The following is a 22300-nucleotide window of genomic DNA, read 5'->3' as shown; positions in this document are numbered from 1 at the left end:
GTCTTATTTTAAGTATTCTATAGCACCTTTCATAAAATCATCGCATATTGTCTTACAACAAAAGTAACGGAAAATACATTCAAGTAAATTCAGCAGTGTTTCCTAAAGTCAGGACAAAAATTAATTTGGGATAACTGTTAACAGCAGATTTGTATGCAATGGTCTCCAAAAGCTACCTGTACCCAGTTTCTTCCATCTTTCTTCACAGGAATTGTTTTCCATACTTCTAAACATGTTCGAACTTGTCTGTATCCTTAACATGCAGGACCCAGTACTGCTCTCAATTGTATATAGCTCAGCTGCAGCTGAACAGTGCAGGTGAAAAGCAAGATGCAAACACTTCACGTGTAACCAAATGGCTTCGCTCTACATAGGAAGGACCATGGCCCAGTGGTAGAACACCTATTTTTTCGCATGCAGAAAGGCCCAATCCCTGGCATCTCCAGGTAGGGTTGGAAGGGACTCCTGCCTGAAACCCTGGAGAGCCATTGCCAGGCAGTGTAAACAATACTGAACAAGATGGGCTGGTAGTACAACTTGGTATAAGGCTGCTTCCTCTGTACAATCCCTTTCCTAGTCAAACCCCGAAATAAGTGTTTCTGAAAGAGAACCTGTAGCCACACTAAGCCGCAGCAGACCCTTAGTTCTGACTGTTATTATCTAGAAGGTATATATGGAAGTCGGGGCTTTTACACAATTGAAGTTCTAGTACCAAATGCACATGAGTTTTAAGATACAATACGTTGTAAACACACCCACCCACCCCGGTTTGAAAACACCAGCACATCCTCAAACAGCTGTGATCTGGTTAGTTAATTTTATTTACAACCCAAATTAAAGTCTCTGTAAAATGAAGCCATTTGTAGATCTCCCAGGAGCCTGCAAGCGGTAAGGACAGATGGTTAGTTGGGCTGATTTGCTTCAAAGTGCACAAATCTTAATAACTAGAAACAAGAAAAATAGGCCATGAGCAAGGCAAGCACATCTTGCCACACTGAAGTTTCTTGCTGATTTTTCAATATAGAAAATGGGAAAGATTAATATTTCAACTGCATGGTTGGGGGGGAGTGGTATTTAGTGCTGCACATGCAGAGTTCTGTTCACACAGTAGGACTTCCCTGCACACCTCAAAATCTGCTCCTGAGATGGACTTTGAGGGTGTGCAGAGGGCTGGAGAGATGAGTGGGAAATTCTGTTGTGCAAATGCACATCTGCAGTAGCAGAACAGCTGTATTGGACATGACCCAATGTCTGCTCTACGACCTTCACATGGCTTCATTAATTGCCAGTCAATTTCTACCATCAGTGAAAACTAAGTTGTTAATCTAAGACAGCACCATCAGTTTACATAACATCTTGGATCTGGAGAAAAGCAAATCGTTTGTGAGTTCCTGGGGGGCCAGGAACCTAAAATGGATAATGGGGAAAACAGAGATAAAAGTGGGAAAGTGCAATGACATGTACCTCAAACATGCTTATACTGTAACTGGGAATGGGTATGAAGGGGATAAGTGGCAGTATTCCAGAGCCACTTCATTAGTTTAGCCTAGGAAGCGATAGTCATGTAGAATGTCATGTAGAAGTGCCATCATACCTAAACTTGCTTAGAACAAACTATTCGAGTTATTCTTCATCATCAGGAGGGATTCCCAGCTCTTCATCTGTCCACTGAGAAGCATCTGGATAAGGAAAGTGACCCTGTGTCGGATGGGAAAGAAAGAAAACATTGAACACTTTACACCACCAAGGATACAGAAACGTGTTTTGGGACAAAGTCTGCCAAACACTCTGGCTTCTATGCAAAGAGACAGATATACTGTAACTACAGCAGAGTCTCAGCTAATGAGTAAAGCTTTAAGCCAGGAGTACTTTAGGTATACTTAAAAAACATATGTAACCTCTCTTCAGCAGCAGCCTTTAAAAATGGTTCTGAAACCAGATGTTCCAAAATTGGGCCGCAATATCGTTACCTAGGACTTGGTCTTACAATCATATTACACCTGTGCTATGTCAAATGTAGTGGCTTCCGGTCAGTTTCCAAACCCAATTTAAAATGCCAATCTTAACCTTTAGAGCCCGTAATGGTTTGAAGCCAGGTCACCTGAAATATCACCTCCCATATATACCAAGATGCTCTTCAGAGGCCCTGCTCTGTGTGTCCCCAAGGGAAGCAAAGAGGGTGGCTATTAGGAAATGCGTCTTCTTGGAGCTGACACCCCATCTATGAAATATCTTCCCTAGAGAGGCCTGACTGGAACCTTCTTTATTATCTTCTCAGCAGCAGGCTTTTTCTGTACAGTAATCTCAAATCTATCTATCTTGTGCACACAGCTAGGTAATGGGACATTATTTTTCAATCACATTCAATACTTCTTCACCTCACTAGAGAAGATAACCCTGATGCTACTGCTTTATAGTCTTTCCCAGCCCATTCAAGCTCTCACCAGCACAATATCAGGATCATGCCAGAAGTTCCACAGGATCCAGAACCACATGAGCGCACTGAGCACTTCCCCCTTTATCTGATGGGACGGCGGAGGCTCTACATAGTGGCGGTACTTGAAGACATGCGCCTCTCCACTTGCACTGCAGGACAAACACACGTACATAGAAGCAAGCGTCATGAACAATCAGGGCCACAGAAGAGCAGAAATTGTGCAGAATACAGTGGTACCTGGGGTTACGAACTTAATTCGTTCTGGAGGTCCGTTCTTAACCTGAAACTATTCTTAACCTGAGGCGCTGCTTTAGCTAATGGGGTCTCCCGCTGCCGCGGTGGCGCTGGAGCACGATTTCTGTTCTCATCCTGAAGCAAAGTTCTTAACCCGAGGTACAGCGGTACCTCGGGTTAAGTACTTAATTCGTTCCGGAGGTCCGTTCTTAACCTGAAGCACTACTTTAGCTAATGGGGCCTCCTGCTGCTGCTACGCCGCCGAAGCACAATTTTTGTTCTCATCCTGAAGCAAAGTTCTTAACCTGAAGCACTATTTCTGGGTTAGCGGAGTCTGTAACCTGAAGAGTATGCAACCTGAAGCATCTGTAACCCGAGGTACCACTGTATGGTATTGGGATGCCAAATATGACCTTCCAAGCCACTCTATTTGTCCCCCAGAACTCTCTCCAGGGTACAAGCTCCTTGTGTGCTTTTGCCTCGTTGGAATGTGCAATTGAGCTGCCACAATGCCCCTTGCTTGCCTGGAAGGAGGATGGCGAGATGCGGTGGTTCGCGCGCCTCTGCAGAAACCTCCGACTTTTGCACAAGGGTAGCATAACCTATTGTACGAGTCGCACCTACAGATCGGGCACAGACCACCTCTGGCGCGCGGCCCCCAGGAATACCTCTACTCTATGTAATGTTTTAGTGATGTACGGAAGTGAGAGCTGGACCATAAAGAAGGCTGATCGCCGAAGAATTGATGCTTTTGAATTATGGTGCTGGAGGAGACTCTTGAGAGTCCCATGGACTGCAAGAAGATCAAACCTATCCATTCTTAAGGAAATCAGCCCTGAGTGCTCACTGGAAGGACAGATCCTGAAGCTGAGGCTCCAATACTTGGGCCACCTCATGAGAAGAGAAGACTCCCTGGAAAAGACCCTGATGTTGGGAAAGATGGAGGGCACAAGGAGAAAGGGACGACAGAGGATGAGATGGTTGGATAGCGTTCTCGAAGCTACCAGCCTGAGTTTGACCAAACTGCAGGAGGCAGTGGAAGACAGGAGTGCCTGGCGTGCTCTGGTCCATGGGGTCACGAAGAGTCGGACACGACTAAACGACTAAACAACAACATGTAATGTTTGTTTAGAACCGGGCTGCAGGCTGCACGTATTACTGGGGCGACCCTATGTTGCGACGAGCCTATCATGCGGGGTTGTTGTGTCTTGTAGCTCCAGAGGAAGAGTCCCCGAACATTCCATCCCTCCGTTCCACTGCTTTGCATAATTTGCCCCGCCTCCTGGCACGCGCGGGGCGCCCCCCCCCCCCCCCCCGCTTACCGCCGGACTCCCGTAGTCGCGCCAGAACCGCTTTGGGCACGTAGGACCCGGGCGGCCAAGCGCAACCCGCCGCCCATCCGCCACAGAGACCCCGCCATCCTGGCTGCCGCCGGCGGAGCCCTTCAACCCGCCACAATGTCACTCTCCGCTACCGGGTAGGCCTCGGCTCCCAATAAACCGCGCTCTGATTGGCTGCCGTAGCTCCGGCTCCCTTTGGCGCGTTCCAATTCTAGTCGCGGAGAGGGGGAGAAGCAAAAGGAATCACCGTTAAAATATTCCCGCTAGAGAGGGTCAACATACATTTCCCGCTTCTTTTCCCGCGGATATATATTTTGAAAAGCTGAAGAGAAGCGCGAGTTGTCCTTCCAGAGCGCCCTACACCTTTCAAGCGATGCTTTCCCCCCCTTCCGTAGAATGGACCAGCCTGGAAAGTACCAAAACTTTTCGCTAGGGGAGGGGTGTGTACGTGATTCGTGGCTGTTTTCTCCCACACAGCGGTGGGCTTGGTTCTCACATCCGAGACGCAACAGACATGCCCCTGTCAGGAAATTTAAGGCCTTTCATATTATTTGAGGGCTTCGTAAATAAAAAGAAGGGCTTCCTTCTCATCCCCCCTGTTCAGGTGTTGAAGATGGTTCCGTCTGTGGTATCTGGTTGCCTGGCAACGGGCTGAGACTTCAGTATCCTACAGGAGAAGAAGGGGGGATCAGGTGAGATGCGGGAGAGAACAAGACGAAGTGCGGGGTGGGGGAGAGAATGTGTCCTATGCGGGAGGAGAAATAACAGTCAGTCCCATTGAGGTATTGCAGCTTCCACGTGGGACATTCCCCGAAATGCTTAGAATTGCAGCCTCAGTAATTCGCTGAGGTTGCTTTAGTAGTTCCTGGTTATTTATTGCATGAAAGTTCAAAACACTGAAAAAGAACTAAAGTTTATATGTCCCAGTAAACTTTGGCACACGATGTCTAATATCATAAGCAATAATAACCAACTTCGGCATTGTGTTCTCATTCCCGAGGAGCCGCCGAATCCGAACCCAGTGCTAGTTCTGCTCAGTGTAATCAACTCACTAAAATGACTAGCCAGGGCTGACTTCACCCCATTAATTTCAATGGCTCTACTCGGAGTAAAACTTAGCTCTCTCTCTCCCTCAGTAGTGCTGCCAGAAGTGATTATTACCATAATTATTACCTTATATATCCCAGTTAGAAGAATTAAGGGTCTGCTGAGCAGAAGGTGCCTCAAACACAACTAGGCTGGCTTATCACATATTGAAGTGTGTAAAGTAGTAAACATAGTAATAATGATGCTGGTGCTGTTGTTGTTTGTCATTCAGAAATGTCCAGAATGTCCCATCGCTGTTCTAGTACATTACCCTTGTTGGCTGACATCCACGAGCAGAATGTGGCCTTTGTGCTTTGCACCTCAGAAACTGAGACCGCCGGCCTATGTATCTTGAAAGAACTCCTCATAAAGACTCTTTTTTCACTGGCCCACAAACCAACCGATTCCATGTTTGGCATTGTCAGCTGTGCCAACCAGCAGGTAATGGAAAGAGCATCAATCGAGTGGTATAGAAAAACCATGCCAATATAGGTATCTGTGACTCTTCCCAAGTATGTTGAATGCCAAACTGCCATCAACCCTGGCCAGCATTCCCACTGGAGTCCAACAACCTATGAAGGGCCTCAGGTTCTGCATACCTGTTCTAGGGGTACTTTCCACAAGCAGCTTTGTGAGCAATTGGCACTCTGAATCAGAACAACAATAATCAGTACACAACATATGGACTCCTGGAAATGTGGGTGGGTGGATTCCCAGAAATGTGCAACCTTCTTAATTGTACTTCGGCCTTTGTTTTCACCCTTTCATTTCCCCTCCAGGTGTTAAAATGGCAGAAAAGTTTGGTAGAATGTTCCCTCCGCAGTGTCACTGAAGCAGCTGCCTGGATCAGAGCCCTTCAGAGCAGCAGTGGGGACAGTCCTGTGATGGCTGTGGCAGCAGCGCTGGAAGACCCCTTTTGCCAAGCAGTGTACCTGTTCACCAGTGGGCTACCTGAGCATGCTGTGGAGGAAATCAGTAGTCACCTTAAGGAGGCAGAGCAAGCGCACCCAGTGCACATAGTATACTTGGTAGGAAGCAGAGGGGAAAATGAACACGGGGCACAAGAAATAATGGAGGAAGTGGCCAAGGCGTCTGGTGGTTCCTTTCAAGCAATCAGCCTCAGCTCTGATGAGGTAAATGAAAATTGGATGAAGCAACGTTGACTCTGAGGGCTCATTCATACATGCCTGGGCACCACTTGATTTTTCATCACTTGATGTGTCAGTCTTCAGTTAGCCAAATGTGTGAGATAGTCTCTATTGGAAAAAAGTGCACTCAGAAATACTACAATTCTTTTTGTGGCTTTAGATCTATGATGACTCCTTTAGACATGCAAGTCATCGCTTGATATTTTAATGGTCAAATGATGGACATGCATGTGTGAATTCAATCAAATTGTTGGAAAGGATGGCATGAAGTCCTAACAATGCAAGTAATTGTAATGGATCTTTCAGATCTCTTACTACTTTGTGATTCTGTATTTCCACAATTTTCTAGGATATTCCTGGCTACAGTGAAAGCATTTGCCGCTCTGATTGTATGTGCAAGCAGCCGTGTTCCTCTCTGCTGATGGGCCATCATGCTACAGCACGGTAAGTTTAAGGACTGTGGATCTTTTAGGTTAATAAGTCCTTAGAATGGCAACTGAATCCGTATTGGCTTCCATGTTCCTTCAGCCTTGATTTACATAAGTCTGAGTGATCCTAATCATCTAAAAGCAAAGTTATATGTAAAAAGTAAAGGTGACAGTGCTGGTCCACAAGAAAAAGTTCAAAATCCATCGTTGGGCAGTACGTACCTTTTTATTAGGGCAACCAGAATGTCACAAAATAATGAGTAAACTTTTGGGTTCTGCAGAACCCTTCGTCAGTCTTGTCCCGGCACATGTTAGTTTTCTATACCCGCAGATTTCCTTCAGATGCTTGGAGCCCATTAAAGGAGGATTTCGTTGACTGGTCTCCAGAAGTTTACAATTTGCAGAGGGGGGTTCAAGTCCTCGCCAGAAGAGAGACAGATGGGTTTTACTATCTGGGTCACATTGTCCAAGAGGTTAAGGTGAGCTCATTTAACTAAAGTAGTGCTTCTCAAACTGGGTTTTAGCACCTTATTCTCTAGAATCTAGATGTCACGCTTAAATGCTGCCTACTATATATAAAATAATAATGTTAACTAGTGAAGTGATATCCTTGCATTTTCTGTTGGGGGTGGGGGAGGGGAGTGGAATGAGGCTCAGAAGATAAAGTAAGATTACAAGCAGTGAGTTTTTTTGTGATGGTGCTCACCAGTACCATGTCGGTTGCCCTCAAGACCACGAGGAGGGGAAGTTTAACTATTTATTTATCTATGCCATCGTATGAGATCCTTTCTGTGCCTCCTCCATGAGAGGGCCGGAGCGTGGCAACACAAGAAGCAGCCTTTTTGGTGGTGGCTCCCCATTTGTAGATTGTTCCCCCCAGGCAGGTTTGGCTGACACCTTCCTTATACACCTTTAGGTGCCAGGTGAAAATGTTCCTTCTTCAACCAGGCCTTTGGCTAATTAAAGAATCTATGGCCTTTTAAACTGTGTGTTAATATATTATGTGTGTGTATATATATGTGTGTGTGTATATATGTGTGTGTGTGTGTGTGTATATATATTGTAATCCTTGGATGAAGGGTGGTATAGAAATTTAATAAATGAATGAATACGTGGCAACATTGCTGGCTTAATCTTGCAGGGCTCCAGAGAACACGTTCTGATTGAGTTCCAAAGATCTCGGCAGTCCCGGAAAGGCAAGATGCTGTGTCGGATGCAAGAAACGCCCCTTTACGATGTCATCCATTATGAGGATGCCAGGTGGCAGCCCTTAGCTCCAGGAGATGCAGTCCTGGCTCCGTGGGACAAGAAAGGTGAACGATACGGTCCAGGCGTGATCCTTCAGGTTACAGAGGCTGGGCGTTCTCATTCAGGTGCTGCTTGTTTTGTGCCCTTTCCTTTTCCTTTCCTTTTAATTTAAACGTTTTATTAATGACAAAACACAACAAAAGAAACATCTGGCAAAAGAAACATCCAAGCTTGAAAAAGAGCTAACACAATAAAGGAAAACATATCTTAGGAATATACAACTATTTATTAGAATGGGAAGTGAAAGAAGAGCAAGTTAAAGTTGTAATGGTGAGATGGGCACAAGATCTTGGATATAATATCCATATGGAACAATGGGAAAGATTATGGAGGAAGAATATAAAATTCACGGCGTGCTATAATCTTAGGGAGAACGTAATGAAAATGCTTTATAGATGGCACCACACTCCAGCAAAACTTGCTAAAATGTATAAAGGTAGATCACCAACCTGCTGGAGGTGCAAAAAAGAGACAGGGACGTACTTACACATGTGGTGGAATTGCACAATCATCCGGGAATTTTGGGACAAATTATATAATAAATTCAAAAAGCTATTCAGATTTACATTCAGAAAAAGACCAGAAGCCTTCCTCCTAGGAATAATGTCAGCAGAAATTAGAAAAGATATAAGACCATTGTTTATGTATGGAACAAGAGCAGCCAGAATATTAGTGGCAAGAAATTGGAAAAATGAAACAGCGCCCACAATAATAGAATGGCAGACTCTTCTGATTGAATACCTTGAACTGGCAAAGATGACGGGGAAAGTAAGAGGGCTCTCAAACCAGAAAGTATACAAAGAATGGAAAATATTCAAAGATTACCTAAAAACATATTGTCCATAAGCTCCTGCAGCGAGTCAGAAGCCGTGCCTTGGTTTGGTTTGTGGAATACAACTGCTGTCCTAGCAGAGTGGCATACATTGTGCTTGCTTCTAAAATATGGTTTCATATGTATTTCTGTTTACAGCCTTTAAAAACAGCAAAGTGCTGGTGAATTTCTGGAATGGGCAGACTAAGAACATGTCTGCAGATGTTGCTCTGAAGATCCCTCCTTCTTTGAGTGAACGCATCGTCCTTGAGCTTCAGATGCCATTAGCAGCCAGGCAGATGTTAGTGGAGCAGAATCCAGATTATCCCTATGTTGTGCCACCTGGATACAGAGCTTCAGGGCCTTTCCAGCAGAGCTATTTAGGTGAGATGCACTGGGAAGATATTCCAAAGGACTGTTGTGTTGGTGCTGGCTGCAGCTCTGCCCATCACCCGCTTTGCCACTGCTGCTTCCAGGCTTGGGAGTCCTTTAGGTCTCCCATTTGCACAGTGCAACGAGATGATGCCTTGATCCCCGGAACCCAACTGACAAAGGAAGAACTGAGCAGGAAGATAGAGGAGCAGCTTTCAAAGGGAAGGCTTCCTATTTCAGGAAGTAATGAGAAGGAACAGAGCAAGAAGCTGAAGGAAGCAGATGATGTTGCAGATTTAAAATCATGGGAAGAGATGGAAAGCAAATTTACAAAACCAAACAAGGTATGTTGTCATGTTTATGATGGCTGCAAAAGTATTATAATTCTTGGTCCCTTTTTGGGTACGGATTTGTTTTCTCCCAGAGCACGGTCACACAATGTTATAAACATTGTTGAAAAGACCAAGGATTCACTTTCTTAGTCAGATCACAGGCAAATTTCCAGGAGAATGTTGCCTTTATAATGTGCCATGTACCTATGTGATGATGCTGTAGAAACTCAGCTCAGTATAGTAAGCTTTCCCAGCCCAACCCCACAAAGTCAATTAGTGTTTCAATCACTGTCACTCTCCTGTGTCCTCTTTAGCTTTTTATTCTTTATTGATTTTACAGGACCATTCGAGAGAGGGAGTGTCAGAAGCTTCACAGGAAGGCCCTGGCACCATGGTTGATGTAGCTGTCAACACAGACAAATGCTTAACTCAGCATAAACAGCAAAGACGAAGAGGTAGGCAGCTGTGATGAAGGCAGTCTGGGGTCTCACAGTGACTTTCCAATAGATATTGAAATATAAGTGTATCAGCCAGCAGATTGGCATAATCAGATGTATGGTTGGCACATCACATGCTCCTTCCCCTTTCCTGTCTGCCAACCCCGCAGGCTGCTCCTTGATACACAAACCAGCAAGTGCGCATTCAGCTTCCTCCTGCTGACAACCAGAAGAGCCCTCCTGGACCAGTCAAAGGCTGGTCTAGCCTGGCGTCTTGTTTCCCACAATGATTGACTAGTCACTTTCAGGTTTCTGTAGATTCAAGCATGTGTCTCATCAGATCAGAGTCTTCGTATACCTGTGCCATTATTTTTAATGACTTGCCTCACTCTAACATGGACTTTTTTTTCATACGGTAGCCCTTTCCCAGTTCAACAAAATCCCACTTTCTGCCCAGCCATGCCAAAGGAGTCCTTCTCGGAAGACGTATGCTGCAGATCCTTCCCAGCTCCAGGCAATCTTTAACTGGGTGGACCAATCACTGAAGGAAGACTATTCTGCTGTCAAATCGGTTTTGCCCATCAGAAGAAGCCACAGTGCACCTCCCGTACAGGTGAGGACACCCCCCTGTCTTGGCCTTTCTAAGTGAATGACCAGACCTGGCTTACCTGAAGCAGCATTTCAGTGTTAGTTTGGAACAAAAGCCAATAAGAGATTAGTCCACTCCAGAGAAACCCATCCCAATATGATGGAATCTCTCATTCAGAGAATAGTGACAAAAGCGGTGACTCGAGATGGTCCAAGAGAGATGGGCATCAACACAGCCAGGATGGAGTTCAAACGGCAGAAGATGGAGCAGAGGCGGCGTAAGGAGGAGCAGAGGCGGGAAGAGGAGCACCTCAGAAGAGAACTGCTGCTTGACAACAAGAGGTAATAAAAGGAAGGGGTTAAGGGAACCTCTTCCATCCTAGAGGGGCCCCAGAAGCGACTTCAGTCCACATTGCTTAAAATTTTGGGGCCTAGTAGACCCAATTTGAGCCACACAACTCAAATTGATTAATTTTTTGCTGTATATATTTCAACAATCCCAAAGTTTGAGAGTCAGTAGCGCAGTTGATGTAAAGGTGTTGAAGTACCGCGGTACAGCAATTTTAAGCAAAATCCGAGATGTAGTAGTAAATTTGTTTTTAAAATGTGGTAATCTGTTGTGGAACAACCCTATTGAAGAAGATGACAGTGGGTTACCCAGACCTCATTGCTGGTCACAAAGCCCCCCGCCCTGTAACAGTCCAAGCTTCAGGACCCCCAAAATGTAGGTCCGCCACTGCTTTAGGCAGATCCTCTGTTTTATGTAACAGGCTGAGCATGACAGACTAAATGGCATTTTACTTTCTCTGGAACTTCTTCAAAATAGGCAGAGGTCACTCCAGCGAACCTTGGAAGGCTCTCAAAAGCAGCAGGAGAACATTGGGAGTTGGACCAAGTGGCATACAAAGAAGCAGCTGCAGGCTGCAAGAGCAGAGACAGGGAGAGGGGAATCCCGCTTCCAGGAAGACCTAAAGAACAAAGAGGAACAAAGGCTGGAGTTCTTAAAGGCACAGCGCCAGCAGAGGGAAAAGCGGCTGGCGGAACACCAGGAAAGAATTGATGAGCATGAGAAAAAAAGACTGGTGAGGGCTGTTCTCTTTGGCTCTTCTCCAGTTTCTCAAAATATTCTAATTGCATGGAGCGAGATGACGAGCAGGGCAGGTTTACCTGCACATCCAGAAAATCCACCTTCTGAGCCAAGGAAAACCTGACTCTGCACTCAGATAAATTAGGTCAAGCAAATGTACCTTCAGAACTGCTTTATTTGCACAGTGTACGTATTTCGACTGCAAATACGCTGTAAGGGGGGGGAAAGAGCTTAAAGTCCCTTTTTTGTGTCCTTTTCTGCAGGAGCTGCTCAGGAACAGAATGAAATCCATGCAAAACAACTTGGAAGTCACAGCTCAGGAGCAGGACACACAGAGGAAAAAGAAGGCGGCTGCCAAATTGCAAAAGCTCCAAAATCAGGACCGGATGTCCCAGCAGGTGGAGAAAGAGGAGCAAAAACACAAAGACCTCCAACAGTATCTCAGAGAGCAGAGTCTCCTGGTGCTGCGTGCCTCACTGTTGCCATAAAAACATTGTCGTCTGAATAAGCCCACTTCTGGAACAAAGCTGCTCTTACTAATGTTCGTAGGTGCAAGGCAGTGTGATGTTGAGTGCCGTAGAAATGGCCCCACTGAGGCCATCTTCAGACAGTGGCTTATCTGAGAATTGGGAGGGTAGTATTCTGAACCATAACTGCTTGCAGGACACAATTTTTTGGTGTCCTATCCACTTGTGATCTAACTGGTTCACAGTGGGTCTGCATTGTGCTTCAGGCTGTTCCTGGACAGAGGATCAGCTGGTCCCTGCACCAGGGATCGCCACCCTTTTCAGACCAGTGGGCAGATGTCAAATTTGGGGAGAGTTGTGGGTACCAGTCACTAAATGACTGACATGTGGGCATGGCGTAATGCAAAATTAGAGAAAGCCACCCCAACCACCTTATGCTTAGCACAGGAAGCCTATTTCCAATGCTATTTCTATTTCCAGTGCTGTGCAAGCTGGAACGTGTGCAGAGGAAACCAAGCCTTATGATGAATGGTTGAGGGAGCTGGGTGTGTTTAGCCTGGGGGCAGGGAGGAGTCTGAGAGGAGATATGATAGCATCTTCAAATATCTAAAGGGCTGTCACATGGAGGATGGAACAAGCTTGTTTTCTCTTGCTCTGGAGGCTAGGACTCAAACCAGTGGATTCAAGTTACAAGACAGGAGGTTCCAACTAAACATACGGAAAAACTTTCTGACGATAAGAGCTGCTCGGCAGTGGAATGGACTCCCTCGGGAGGCTGTGGACTCTCCTTCCTAGTTTTTTTTAAAAGCATTTGTCATGGATGCTTTCGTTCAGATTCCTGCACTGAAGAAGAAGAGTTTGGATTTGATATCCTGCTTTATCACTACCCGGAGTCTCAAAGCGGCTAACATTCTCCTTTCCCTTCCTCCTCCACAACAAACACTCTGTGAGGTGAGTGGGGCTGAGAGACTTCAAGGAAGTGTGACTAGCCCAAGGTCACCCAGCAGATGCATGTGGAGGAGCGGAGACACGAACCTGGTTCCCCAGGTTACGAGTCTACTGCTCTTAACCACTACATCAGACTGGCTCTCCTAGATTGAACTAGATGACTCTCAGGGTCCAACACTACAATTCTATGACTCTGTGATTCTAATTGAAGTCTGGAGTTTCTCAGTGTCAAAAGTAAGCAGAGACCAGCAGAGCTGGCTCCAGGTTTTGAGGAGTAGCATCTTGGGCAAAATGCCCCGAAGCGCCCACTAGCCATGCTGCCACCTGTTGCAATAGCAGCTCCTCCTCATCCGGACAACAGCACAGCACCAGGAGTGCTAACTGCATGGGGTGCCCAGTGCTGCCACCATCTAGGAAAGAAAAGATGGCTGCCTTGTTGCACTCAGGTCAGTGTCAGGCTCTCCCAGGGCTCTAAGGCCTCAGCAGCTGCCAAGGACACCATCCTCTAAGGCCAGCCCTGCAGACCAGGTGGAGCAGACGCAGAACAGTTTCCACTACAGACCTGTCAAGTGGATAGTCCATCATATCAACATGGTGCAACAAGCTCAAGTTCAGCAGCAATGTTCAGGCATCTTTCTCTGCGGCTGATTAGCAAGTCCATTGTGTGTGCCGTGCCACAAGCAATACGTCACAGAAAAGCAGTGTGAGGGGCTGCCGTCCTCTTTGTCTAAGCAATGCTGAACCACACAAAGGGCCTCTTCCCATTCAAAACTGTTTATTCATAAACCCGGTTTCCCCAGTATCAAAGGTGACATTTAGAAGCAAGTCGATCCATTTGTAAAAACAAGTATTTTTTTAATTCCCCATGTGGACAGAAGCAGCTGCTTAGCAGCATAAGAGCAAAGAGCACCAAGACGGAATTTCAAACATGTCATGTTCCAAACGCATTTTAGACAAATTTAACAGAAGATAGGCAAGATTCTTATCATGCACCATACCAATATTAAATGAAGAGTGTTGTCAATGGAGCAAGGCAAGTGCGGAGGCTGTAAACAGGCATGGTGTCCTTAAAGCTTGCAATATTGGGGAGATGGGAACAGTAGGCTCACCTATCTAGAGGTGACTTGATAGGGAGCCCAACCCACACAGGGCCATAATTTCCTTTGAACTACAGGAGAACTGCATTCCCTAAAACCACCTGTGGCTCCCTCTAGACCTTGCTGTACCCCAACTCCCATTAGCCCCAGGCCAGCACAACCAATGGTCAGAAATAATGGGAGTTGTAGTCAAGCAATGCCTGGAGGGCTACAGTTTCCTCACTCTTGCCGTAATGGGAATAGATATCAATTATCACAATCCAAATGGAGATGTTTCAGCCTCTGAACACTTCTGGTCTCAATATGGATAAACTCAACAGCAGTTCTCAGCCAAGTCTTCCGGTTTTAAACGTAGAGGTTGAAAGCCACCCAATTAGTAGCAAATGAGCAGTTCTTCAATGAAAGGGCCTCAAAAGACCACCCTAACCAGTGTCCGTCACTGTGCCAGGAGGGGACTTGGAGCTTTGATTAGAAAAGGTTTAGCTGCCTTGAGGATATCCAGTTCAGGGTCCAGTGAGCGTCCAAGGCCTTCCAAAACCATAATGGCAAAGACCACAGAGGCAAAGTTGCTCTCCAGCTTTACCTGGAAGCACAAAAGACATCAAGAAGTTAAAAGTGGATCATTACTGTACGGAAATCAATACCAAGTCTTATTTGCTCTGCAAGGCAAGAAAGAGATTACAGTATATGTGACCACATATTGAGATCCCTAACAATGCAAATATTTTTTCCCCTGTTGCTTTCATTGATTATTCTCATATGTTCACTGCTAAACACTTCTAACATTTAAACCTAGCATCCTTATACATTCTGTTCAATCCAGCTGGCTGTGTAGAATTTCCAGTATGTGTGTGGATGGGGAAGAGGAGCAAGGAAATTCAATTTAACTTACACTTCTGGGTTTCAATGCAAACATAGCAGCTTCTGAGCACAACACTGTCTCATTTTTAAGGCTTTTTGGTGCTTTTGAATTTTGGACTAGGATTAGAATATGCAATCTTTCAAGCTTTTTCTGTTCCAGTAAGTTCCCCATTCCAAGTTAAACTCTGGTTAAACATCCTTCAGGTGACATGGCCTGGTGTAGCTGTGAAGAATAAACCTAACACAGAGATGATCTCACCTGATGCGTCATCAGTAACTTGAAAACACTGGACAGCAGGCTTGCTACTTGGAACTAGAATGCAAAGGGGTTTAAAATGTCATTCATTTCATTCATCCAGACACTGTAACTGCAATAGATGGTCCATTGGCCTGATACAGCAGGCTTTCATTATTACATCTTGTTTTCTGTGATACAGAGATATAAAAATCTGGATATATTGCATTTATTAATTTATGTATTCATATATTTGCACTGTATACTCATATTGGAATGTTTAGAATTATATATAGTGTCGCTTTAACAAGAGAAGAAACAGTCATTGTTTTTCATTGTTTTAATTTTTGGAATTTGTTGCATGCATAATAAAATTATATATATCAGTGTGTGATACATGTATATCAGAAATTGTATTTCCTAGAGGTGGGATTATCACTTACGGTAGACTTGAGCAATCTGTAGAATAAAGCATTTTCTACTTTGAATTATCATGCAGCAACTCAAGAGAGAAGACGAAGCTTTGATGTGGGCTACTGACCTTTCCCAAAGCTACAGTGCTGTCCCTGGCCTTTGTCACCAGCTCAGCCATGTCAGCTTTGAATCTCTCCACATCCTTGCACCGGTTAGCTCTGGAGTGGTGAAGGATTAACTCTGCCACTCTCTCCCCCTGAGGAATAAATCAGGAAGCCTATTCAGCCAAGCAAGACTCAGGTATTCTTCCTCATTGAGCAAAATTTACAGAGACAGAGCTTCTAGTCTAGTTAAAAAAGGGCGGAGCTTGAAAATTATTGCAAAGGAAGCTATTCTGTGAGGCTACAATTGGACAAGATGTTTTGTTTTGTTTTGTTTTGTTTTACAACCTACATTGGCTCCCAGTATGTTTCCAAACACAATTCAAAGTGTTGGTGCTGACCTTTAAAGCCCTAAATGGCCTCGGCCCAGTATATCTGAAGGAGCGTCTCCACCCCCATCGTTCAGCCCAGACACTGAGGTCCAGCTCCGAGGGCCTTCTGGCGGTTCCCTCACTGCAAGAAGCCAAGTTACAGGGAACCTGGCAGAGGGTCTTCTTGGTAGTAGCACCCGCCCTGTGGAACGCCCTCCCACCAGATGTCAAAGAGAACAACAACTACCAGACTTTTAGAAGACATCTGAAGGCAGCCCTGTTTAGAGAAGCTTTTAATGTTTGATGCATTACTGTATTTTAATATTTTGTTGGAAGCCGCCCAGAGTGGCTGGAGAAGCCCAGCCAGATGGACGGGGTATAAATAAATAAATAAATATTTTATTATTATTATTATTATTATTATTATTATTATTATTATTATTATTATTATTTCAATCAAGTGGTTTATCAATTTTATGGCATAAATAAATAAGAAAGAAATATACTCTGGGTGGAATTCAACACAGCGCTAAGGAGATTGTTCAATCAGCACAAGCATTTCTGCTTGTCCAATGGAAGCATTTTCCTTCTCCCCAATCATGCTGTTTTGCAAGATCTCCAAACCCTCTAGAGTGAATTATGGGGTGGAGGAAGCCCCACTGCATCAGCAAGAGTCCCTGCTCCGGCTTCTGCTAGCAGAACAGAGTAGCTGATTCCAGCCCTAGAAGCTGCCATGTCCAGCCCAAAGCCAAACAGGATCTCCAATACCAGCTGCTATGCGAAATGGTTGAAAAGAGCCAATACCTGCCCTAATACCACAGCAGTGAAGACCGCCCGGAAGTTCTTGAGATCAGGACCCTGCAGCTCTGCTATGATTCCTGCATCCAGAAGCACCAGGCGAAGTGGTGGGCGAGAAGGCTGCACTTCAAGTATGAGTGTGTCCAACAGGTCCACAATGGTGGTCCGGTCCTTGGGATGATCACGGAAGCCCTCTGCACCCTGGACCAGGATATTCCCAGGGTGCAGGTCAGCATGGACAAAGTTATCAACAAACACCTGAAGGATTGAAAAATCACAACTTGGTTGAAAAAATGGCAACCTGAGAGCTTCTCAAATCAATGAAGTAATTTATTAAGAGGACAGGCTCTTGGTGAGTAGTAGGATATTTTGCTCTGCACATTTAACTCTTGGGTTTAATCTCTGGGATTACTATATCAAGGCTGACAGGAAGTAGCAGGGCTGGGAGATACCCACTACCAGACAGGGGAGACAGTGTATTGAACTGGGCAAGCAGGAGCTGTATAAAAATGTTGCTGCATAGAATGCTTCTGTTTGCAGTTCAGCTATTCTGTTTGCAGTTCAGCTATTCACTCCTCTACAGTCCTCCATTCCATTTCTCCCACCCAGTTTTCTAGGTCTACTCACCACACAACACGCCAGCAGCATTCCTTGAACTGTTTTGGGGTTCCCTCACCCCTTAGGCTTTTGTTTATTTTTTTACTTCCACCAACTTCAGGGTTGCCAAAAAGCCCCTCTCTTGTGACTGGGTGTTGTCATTTGGGCTAGGTACGGCCCTCGGAGAGTTGATTCTAATCGTGTAACTGAGGGGCTTTCTGATCAAAAACTTGAAAATTCATACAACAGATTCTTTGCCTTGCAGGCTGACTGCAGAGGCAAGCCAATCCTAAATTGCAAACCAACCAACAGAGGCCTCTTACCATCTTCAGAATCATGTCCATACCCATCTGAGCTATTTTCCAGCGCAGCTCCTTTGTGGCCTCAGTCTGCAGGTACTGGGCTATGGGCGTGCTCTCCTGAAGCAGAAAGAACCTAAATCAGGAAAGCCCTTTGAGCTTGTCTGGGGCACATTAATTGTCCTTTTGGAGGACAATGGGGATACTTTTTAAGGGGGGAAGAAGATCAAAGGGGAAGAGCATACTCTGTTGCTGACCACCTGACGTGATCAAGCTTTCTCCTCCTACTGTCATTCATGAAATTTTGAGGCTGCGAAGTCTCAGCCCCTGAGGGTTGGAGACATCCTATCCTCATGCTAGTCCTGCACAACATAGAAATGTTATTAGGGTTTTGTAGCCTTCTGAGGCCAGAACACTTTTGTCAAGAGTGCTGATCAGCAGAAGTGACACTGATCTGTGCATGTTTCCCCCCTTTTCACACCCAAACTGCTGCAAGGGTGTCAACTTTGTTAAGCAGCCCAGCTGCTCACAAAGGGTCTGCTTGCTAGGCCAAAAAAACCTCCTGCTCTCCTGCAGCTGTCTGGACAAAAGGTAAGCCAGCTCTCCCTGCCCTGCACATTCCACATTCTCACCTCATACGTTTCCACAAGGATGTTTCTCGTCACAAAAGGGCGAAGAGGAACTGGGAACTTCACATAATCCACAGCCTGGAAGTTAAGACGGAAGCGTTCCAGGTTCCTTGCTTCATAGCGCAAGTCAATCTAAAGAAACAAACTGCAGAGAATCAAGAGCAGTGGTGCCCATTGGGGCTGAAGACAGGGAGTGAGGCAAAGCCAACTATTTCTAGTTTTCTGCCCATCCTCTTCCCTGCTGAGTTGTACAGGGATGGAGGAGGAGGAAACTAACAAGGCAGGGCCAGTAAGAAGTCAGGCAAGTGGGAGCTGGCCAAGGATAGGCAGAAGCTGAGGTGCAGAGCCCCATTTGCCCTTATGAACCAGCCTCCACTGATCAAGCAGACCCCAAACCAAAGTTCTTCCCACCTGCTGAATCATTAGTTTCTCAAACTCCTCCACAATCTCCGTCAGGCTGAGCCACTTGACCCCCGGGAGAAGCTCAAGGAGTCGACTGCCAGTCTTCATCAGAAACAGGTCCATTTGGACCTGGTCAGCTAATCTGGGGTGCAGCACCTATGCAAACGAAAAAAGGTAGCCAGATAATTCCTTATTACATGCAATTGTCAAGCCAGTTGGGATGGGTAACCTGTGGCCCTCCAGATGTTGCTAGACTACAGCTCCCATCATCCCTAACTATTGGCCGTGCTGGCTGGGGCTGATGGGAGTTGGAGTGCGACAACATCTGGAGGACCCCAAGTTCCACACCCCTGTTTTATAGGGATAAGATGACCAGACTGAACTGAACAGAAGATTCACAAGAGCAAGGGGGAACTTGCTAGTGGATCATGCACCTCATATTTATAAGCTGCCACTGGCTGCCACCAGTGGGGAAACCAGCTGGTGCTTGGGAAAGGCCAAAGCTCAGTAGAACACAGAAGGTCCCATGTTCGATCTCTGCCATCTCCAGGTAGGTCTAAGACAGATTCCTCCCTTAAATCCTGGAGGATTACTGCCAGTCAATGTTGACAATACTGACCAATGGTCGGACTTCGGGAGCATATTATATATTATCATATTATATTATATTATAATTAATTATATACAGCCCTTCAAGGGTCACAGGGTAGCTTACAATATAGAAACAAAAAAATACATATCATAATAACAAACAAAAACAATAACACCCACCCACAGTTTAAAAGGCCATAAATTGAATTATCCAAAGGCTTAGGAGAAGAGGAATGTTTTTGCCTGGCAGCTAAAGATATATAATGAAGGCACTAGGCTAGCCTCCCTGGGGAGAGCATTCCACAAACGGGGGGCCACTGCAGAAGAGGCCTGTTTTAATGTCGCCACCCTCCAGACCTCTCACACGAAGAAGGGCCTCAGATTAGGATTGCAGTGTCTGGGTCAGTTCATAAGGGGGGAGGCGGTCCTTGAGGTAAATCCATCTTGTCAGCCTCTTCCTAATCACCACCACCATTTTGGACCTTTTCCTTCCAAGAATATGAAATGTTTTCAGTATCTGTTAAGTCAAATGGATAGCTTAGCTGGCTAGAGCATGGTGCCAAAATGCCAACTTTGCAGGTTCAGTCCCCATAAGGGACACCTGCCTATTCCTGCATTGCAGGGGGTTGAACGAAGATGATCCTCAGGGTCCCTTCCAGCCCTATGATATCTAAGTCAGAAGCCAGTCATACTAAGTGCACTAGCACTAACTCCGAGCTAAGGAAGCACAGAATTGTGGTCTTACTTTAATGGCTACTGGAACAAGCCGGTCCCTATTGGGACAGGATAAAGCTGTGTCCAGGTATCCAGAAACCGAATTCTGCTTAACGTGTCCATCAAAGCCATCACTGGGAAGCAACTGACGGACACCACCTCCTTCAGAAATGCTTCCATCCTTCCTCTTCCAAAGCCACCTGAGGACTCCCTTAAGACCAGACACCTGCCAGGCTTCCAGAGCAGACTCCACCACAGTGCCCTTGGAGAGTTCCTTCAGCACCGGCTCACCAAGAGCGGATATGTCCACGTAAGCTTTGTACACCTGGGCAATGCAGCCAGACCCAACGGGTTCCTGGCTGTCGAAGGTGAAGACCTTTTCCCAGCCTTCCCCCAGATATTTCTCCAAAGAACGTTGGGTGTAGCCCCAAGGGTGAGGGACCACCTTGATGTGGAGCTTGGAGAACTTGGCACAGAACTCTTCGGAGAAGAGGTCCCTCCTTGTGCTCGCCCACTGCCCCAGTTTGATGTAGGTGGGGCCAGAAGACTCCGTCGCCTTGAGCAGAAGGCGGAGCCAGAGCGATGCAAAACCCGGGGAGACGTAGCTCAAGGGGTAAAGCCAAATCAAAGGCCCGAACTTCAGCAGGAGGACGCAGGCTCGGATCGCGAGAGAAAAGGCTAGTCCTAAACGCTGGAGGAAACCAGCTGGAGAAAGGCCCCCTTTGTTGAGATAGGCATCTCCTTTTATTTGGGTTCCTCCATTGGGTGCCCCTTCGCACCTTGCACCCCAAGGTAATCCTGCAGCCCCCCAGCACACCAGAAAGGTCTTTACCAAGGCTTTGCATGGAAAGCAGCTTGGAGCATCGCCAGCAAAGAACCAGAGACGAGGCCCCCTACCCCATGTCCTTCCTGTACTCAGAGAGCTTCTCACAGTGAGGATTCTGGCATTAGAAAGGAAAATCCGGACAGTGGAATAGCAGTACCATGTAGTCATAGTCCTGGAGACCTCAAGGAGCAGGAGGGAGACGCCTGGAGGGGGCGCTGCTTATGCTCCCGGTCCCCACTTTGGAAAGCATTTGAGAATAGGCTGCGGAACGAGTTTACAAACAGGCAATCGGCAATCTTGAAACAGAGGCGGTTGATTCGTCGCAAAACAAAGGGAGACTCCCGCCTACTCCCTAGGCATTTCAGCACCTGAATATCTGCTTTTACATCATTTAATCCCAGGCATGAGCGGGCGTGGTGGCATCATCATCCCACGGCCTTTCACCCATCAGCGATCCTGGAATCCATCAGCCCGAATTTCATGCAGGGTTAACGAGATCTGGAGATGCAGAGGTCACTAGATCCACTACCGGGGCGTGACCAACGAAGACCCGCGTTGCCACGGGTTCGTCTGGATTTCACTCATCACGAGTTAGCCTTCCTTTTTGTGCGCTTGGTCTTCTTCCGCGGGAACCCGCTCATTTATCCGCTGCATCTCAGCATCATCAAATCGCAACTGTGAATCTGAGCTGGACCCACAGCCGGCCGATTGAAGGCTCCATCCGTAGAACTTCCACGTGCTCTTCGGCCGGCTTTGCCTCGCGTGGGAGCGGATAGAACCAAAACGATACACAGCGTTCTAGCTCCAGGGACTTCCGCAAAGGCAGAATTGCGGGGCGGAGACTCCGCCTCTTAAAGATACAGCGCAGATGCAGCTGGCCAGAGCTTGGGAGGCGGCCACAGTAAATCCCTGCAGAAGCAACGCGATGAGGGGAAAAAGCAGCGGCATTCTGGAAGAAAGGAATGTCCCTCGTTTTAAAATAAAAGCAGTGCACCTGATCATATGCATGTCCGCTTAGAACTAGAGTTTTCCAGTAAATTTGAGTCTTACTGCTTAGGCCCCAACAGAGATCGCAGTTTTCCACTGCTGGCATTTCATATTAGCGCAGCAAACTAGGAAGATTGTATCATCGCCAATTGTTGCTGTGGCGAATGGCCAAAGAGCCTTGCATAAACTTTCGCTTAATCGGTTTTTCATTCTACTGTAGTTACCCTGATTTATGACTCTTGCATACGCCTTCTCTCCTAGCCAGCTGTCGCGGGCTTCCACAGGCTGTGTATGGAATTATTTAAAATACTGTTTTCATTTGAATGGTGCTACTACAACCTTCACAGACTAAACG

At 46.2% G+C, this 22300-nt stretch overlaps 3 protein-coding genes across 3 annotated transcripts; 1 reads left to right on the top strand and 2 right to left on the bottom strand.

Annotated features, from left to right (window-relative positions):
* Positions 1 to 803: 803 nt before the first annotated feature.
* NDUFB2 (NADH:ubiquinone oxidoreductase subunit B2) lies at positions 804 to 4200 on the bottom strand. Its single transcript, XM_083572440.1, has 4 exons — positions 3994 to 4200; positions 2445 to 2586; positions 1595 to 1698; positions 804 to 879 (listed from the first exon to the last, which is right to left on the bottom strand). The coding sequence occupies exons 1-3, from the start codon at positions 4089 to 4091 to the stop codon at positions 1624 to 1626; spliced, it is 315 nt and encodes a 104-aa protein (XP_083428566.1). The 5' UTR covers positions 4092 to 4200; the 3' UTR covers positions 804 to 879; positions 1595 to 1623.
* A 507-nt stretch (positions 4201 to 4707) lies between these two features.
* Positions 4708 to 12121, top strand: LOC310742776 (uncharacterized protein). Its single transcript, XM_083572324.1, has 12 exons — positions 4708 to 4809; positions 5330 to 5538; positions 5877 to 6230; positions 6595 to 6689; positions 7005 to 7152; positions 7815 to 8046; positions 8952 to 9508; positions 9837 to 9951; positions 10353 to 10546; positions 10700 to 10863; positions 11348 to 11603; positions 11872 to 12121. The coding sequence occupies exons 2-12, from the start codon at positions 5332 to 5334 to the stop codon at positions 12094 to 12096; spliced, it is 2547 nt and encodes an 848-aa protein (XP_083428450.1). The 5' UTR covers positions 4708 to 4809; positions 5330 to 5331; the 3' UTR covers positions 12097 to 12121.
* Positions 12122 to 13781: 1660 nt separating this feature from the next.
* ADCK2 (aarF domain containing kinase 2) lies at positions 13782 to 21983 on the bottom strand. The gene is made up of 8 exons (XM_083572355.1): positions 20164 to 21983; positions 18837 to 18983; positions 18429 to 18557; positions 17821 to 17916; positions 16907 to 17158; positions 15758 to 15886; positions 15241 to 15294; positions 13782 to 14703 (listed from the first exon to the last, which is right to left on the bottom strand). The coding sequence occupies exons 1-8, from the start codon at positions 21124 to 21126 to the stop codon at positions 14557 to 14559; spliced, it is 1917 nt and encodes a 638-aa protein (XP_083428481.1). The 5' UTR covers positions 21127 to 21983; the 3' UTR covers positions 13782 to 14556.
* Positions 21984 to 22300: the final 317 nt, after the last annotated feature.

The sequence above is a fragment of the Podarcis filfolensis genome, assembly GCF_964270895.1.
Source record: "Podarcis filfolensis genome assembly, chromosome: 10".
NCBI lineage: Eukaryota > Metazoa > Chordata > Lepidosauria > Squamata > Lacertidae > Podarcis > Podarcis filfolensis.
This window is presented reverse-complemented; position numbering and strand designations above follow the sequence as displayed.

Coding starts and splice junctions, on each gene's coding strand:
- NDUFB2 (XM_083572440.1), bottom strand. CDS start 4,091: ATGGCGGGGTCTCTGTGGCGGATGGGCGGCGGGTTGCGCTTGGCCGCC. Junction 2,587..3,993: donor GCGACTACGGGAGTCCGGCG/GTAAGCGGGGGG, acceptor TTTGTCCTGCAG/TGCAAGTGGAGAGGCGCATG. Junction 1,699..2,444: donor ATGATCCTGATATTGTGCTG/GTGAGAGCTTGA, acceptor CATCCGACACAG/GGTCACTTTCCTTATCCAGA.
- LOC310742776 (XM_083572324.1), top strand. CDS start 5,332: ATGTCCAGAATGTCCCATCGCTGTTCTAGTACATTACCCTTGTTGGCT. Junction 9,509..9,836: donor AATTTACAAAACCAAACAAG/GTATGTTGTCAT, acceptor TTGATTTTACAG/GACCATTCGAGAGAGGGAGT. Junction 10,864..11,347: donor CTGCTGCTTGACAACAAGAG/GTAATAAAAGGA, acceptor TCTTCAAAATAG/GCAGAGGTCACTCCAGCGAA.
- ADCK2 (XM_083572355.1), bottom strand. CDS start 21,126: ATGACTACATGGTACTGCTATTCCACTGTCCGGATTTTCCTTTCTAAT. Junction 18,558..18,836: donor AGAAACTAATGATTCAGCAG/GTGGGAAGAACT, acceptor TTGTTTCTTTAG/ATTGACTTGCGCTATGAAGC. Junction 14,704..15,240: donor AGTTACTGATGACGCATCAG/GTGAGATCATCT, acceptor TTGTGCTTCCAG/GTAAAGCTGGAGAGCAACTT.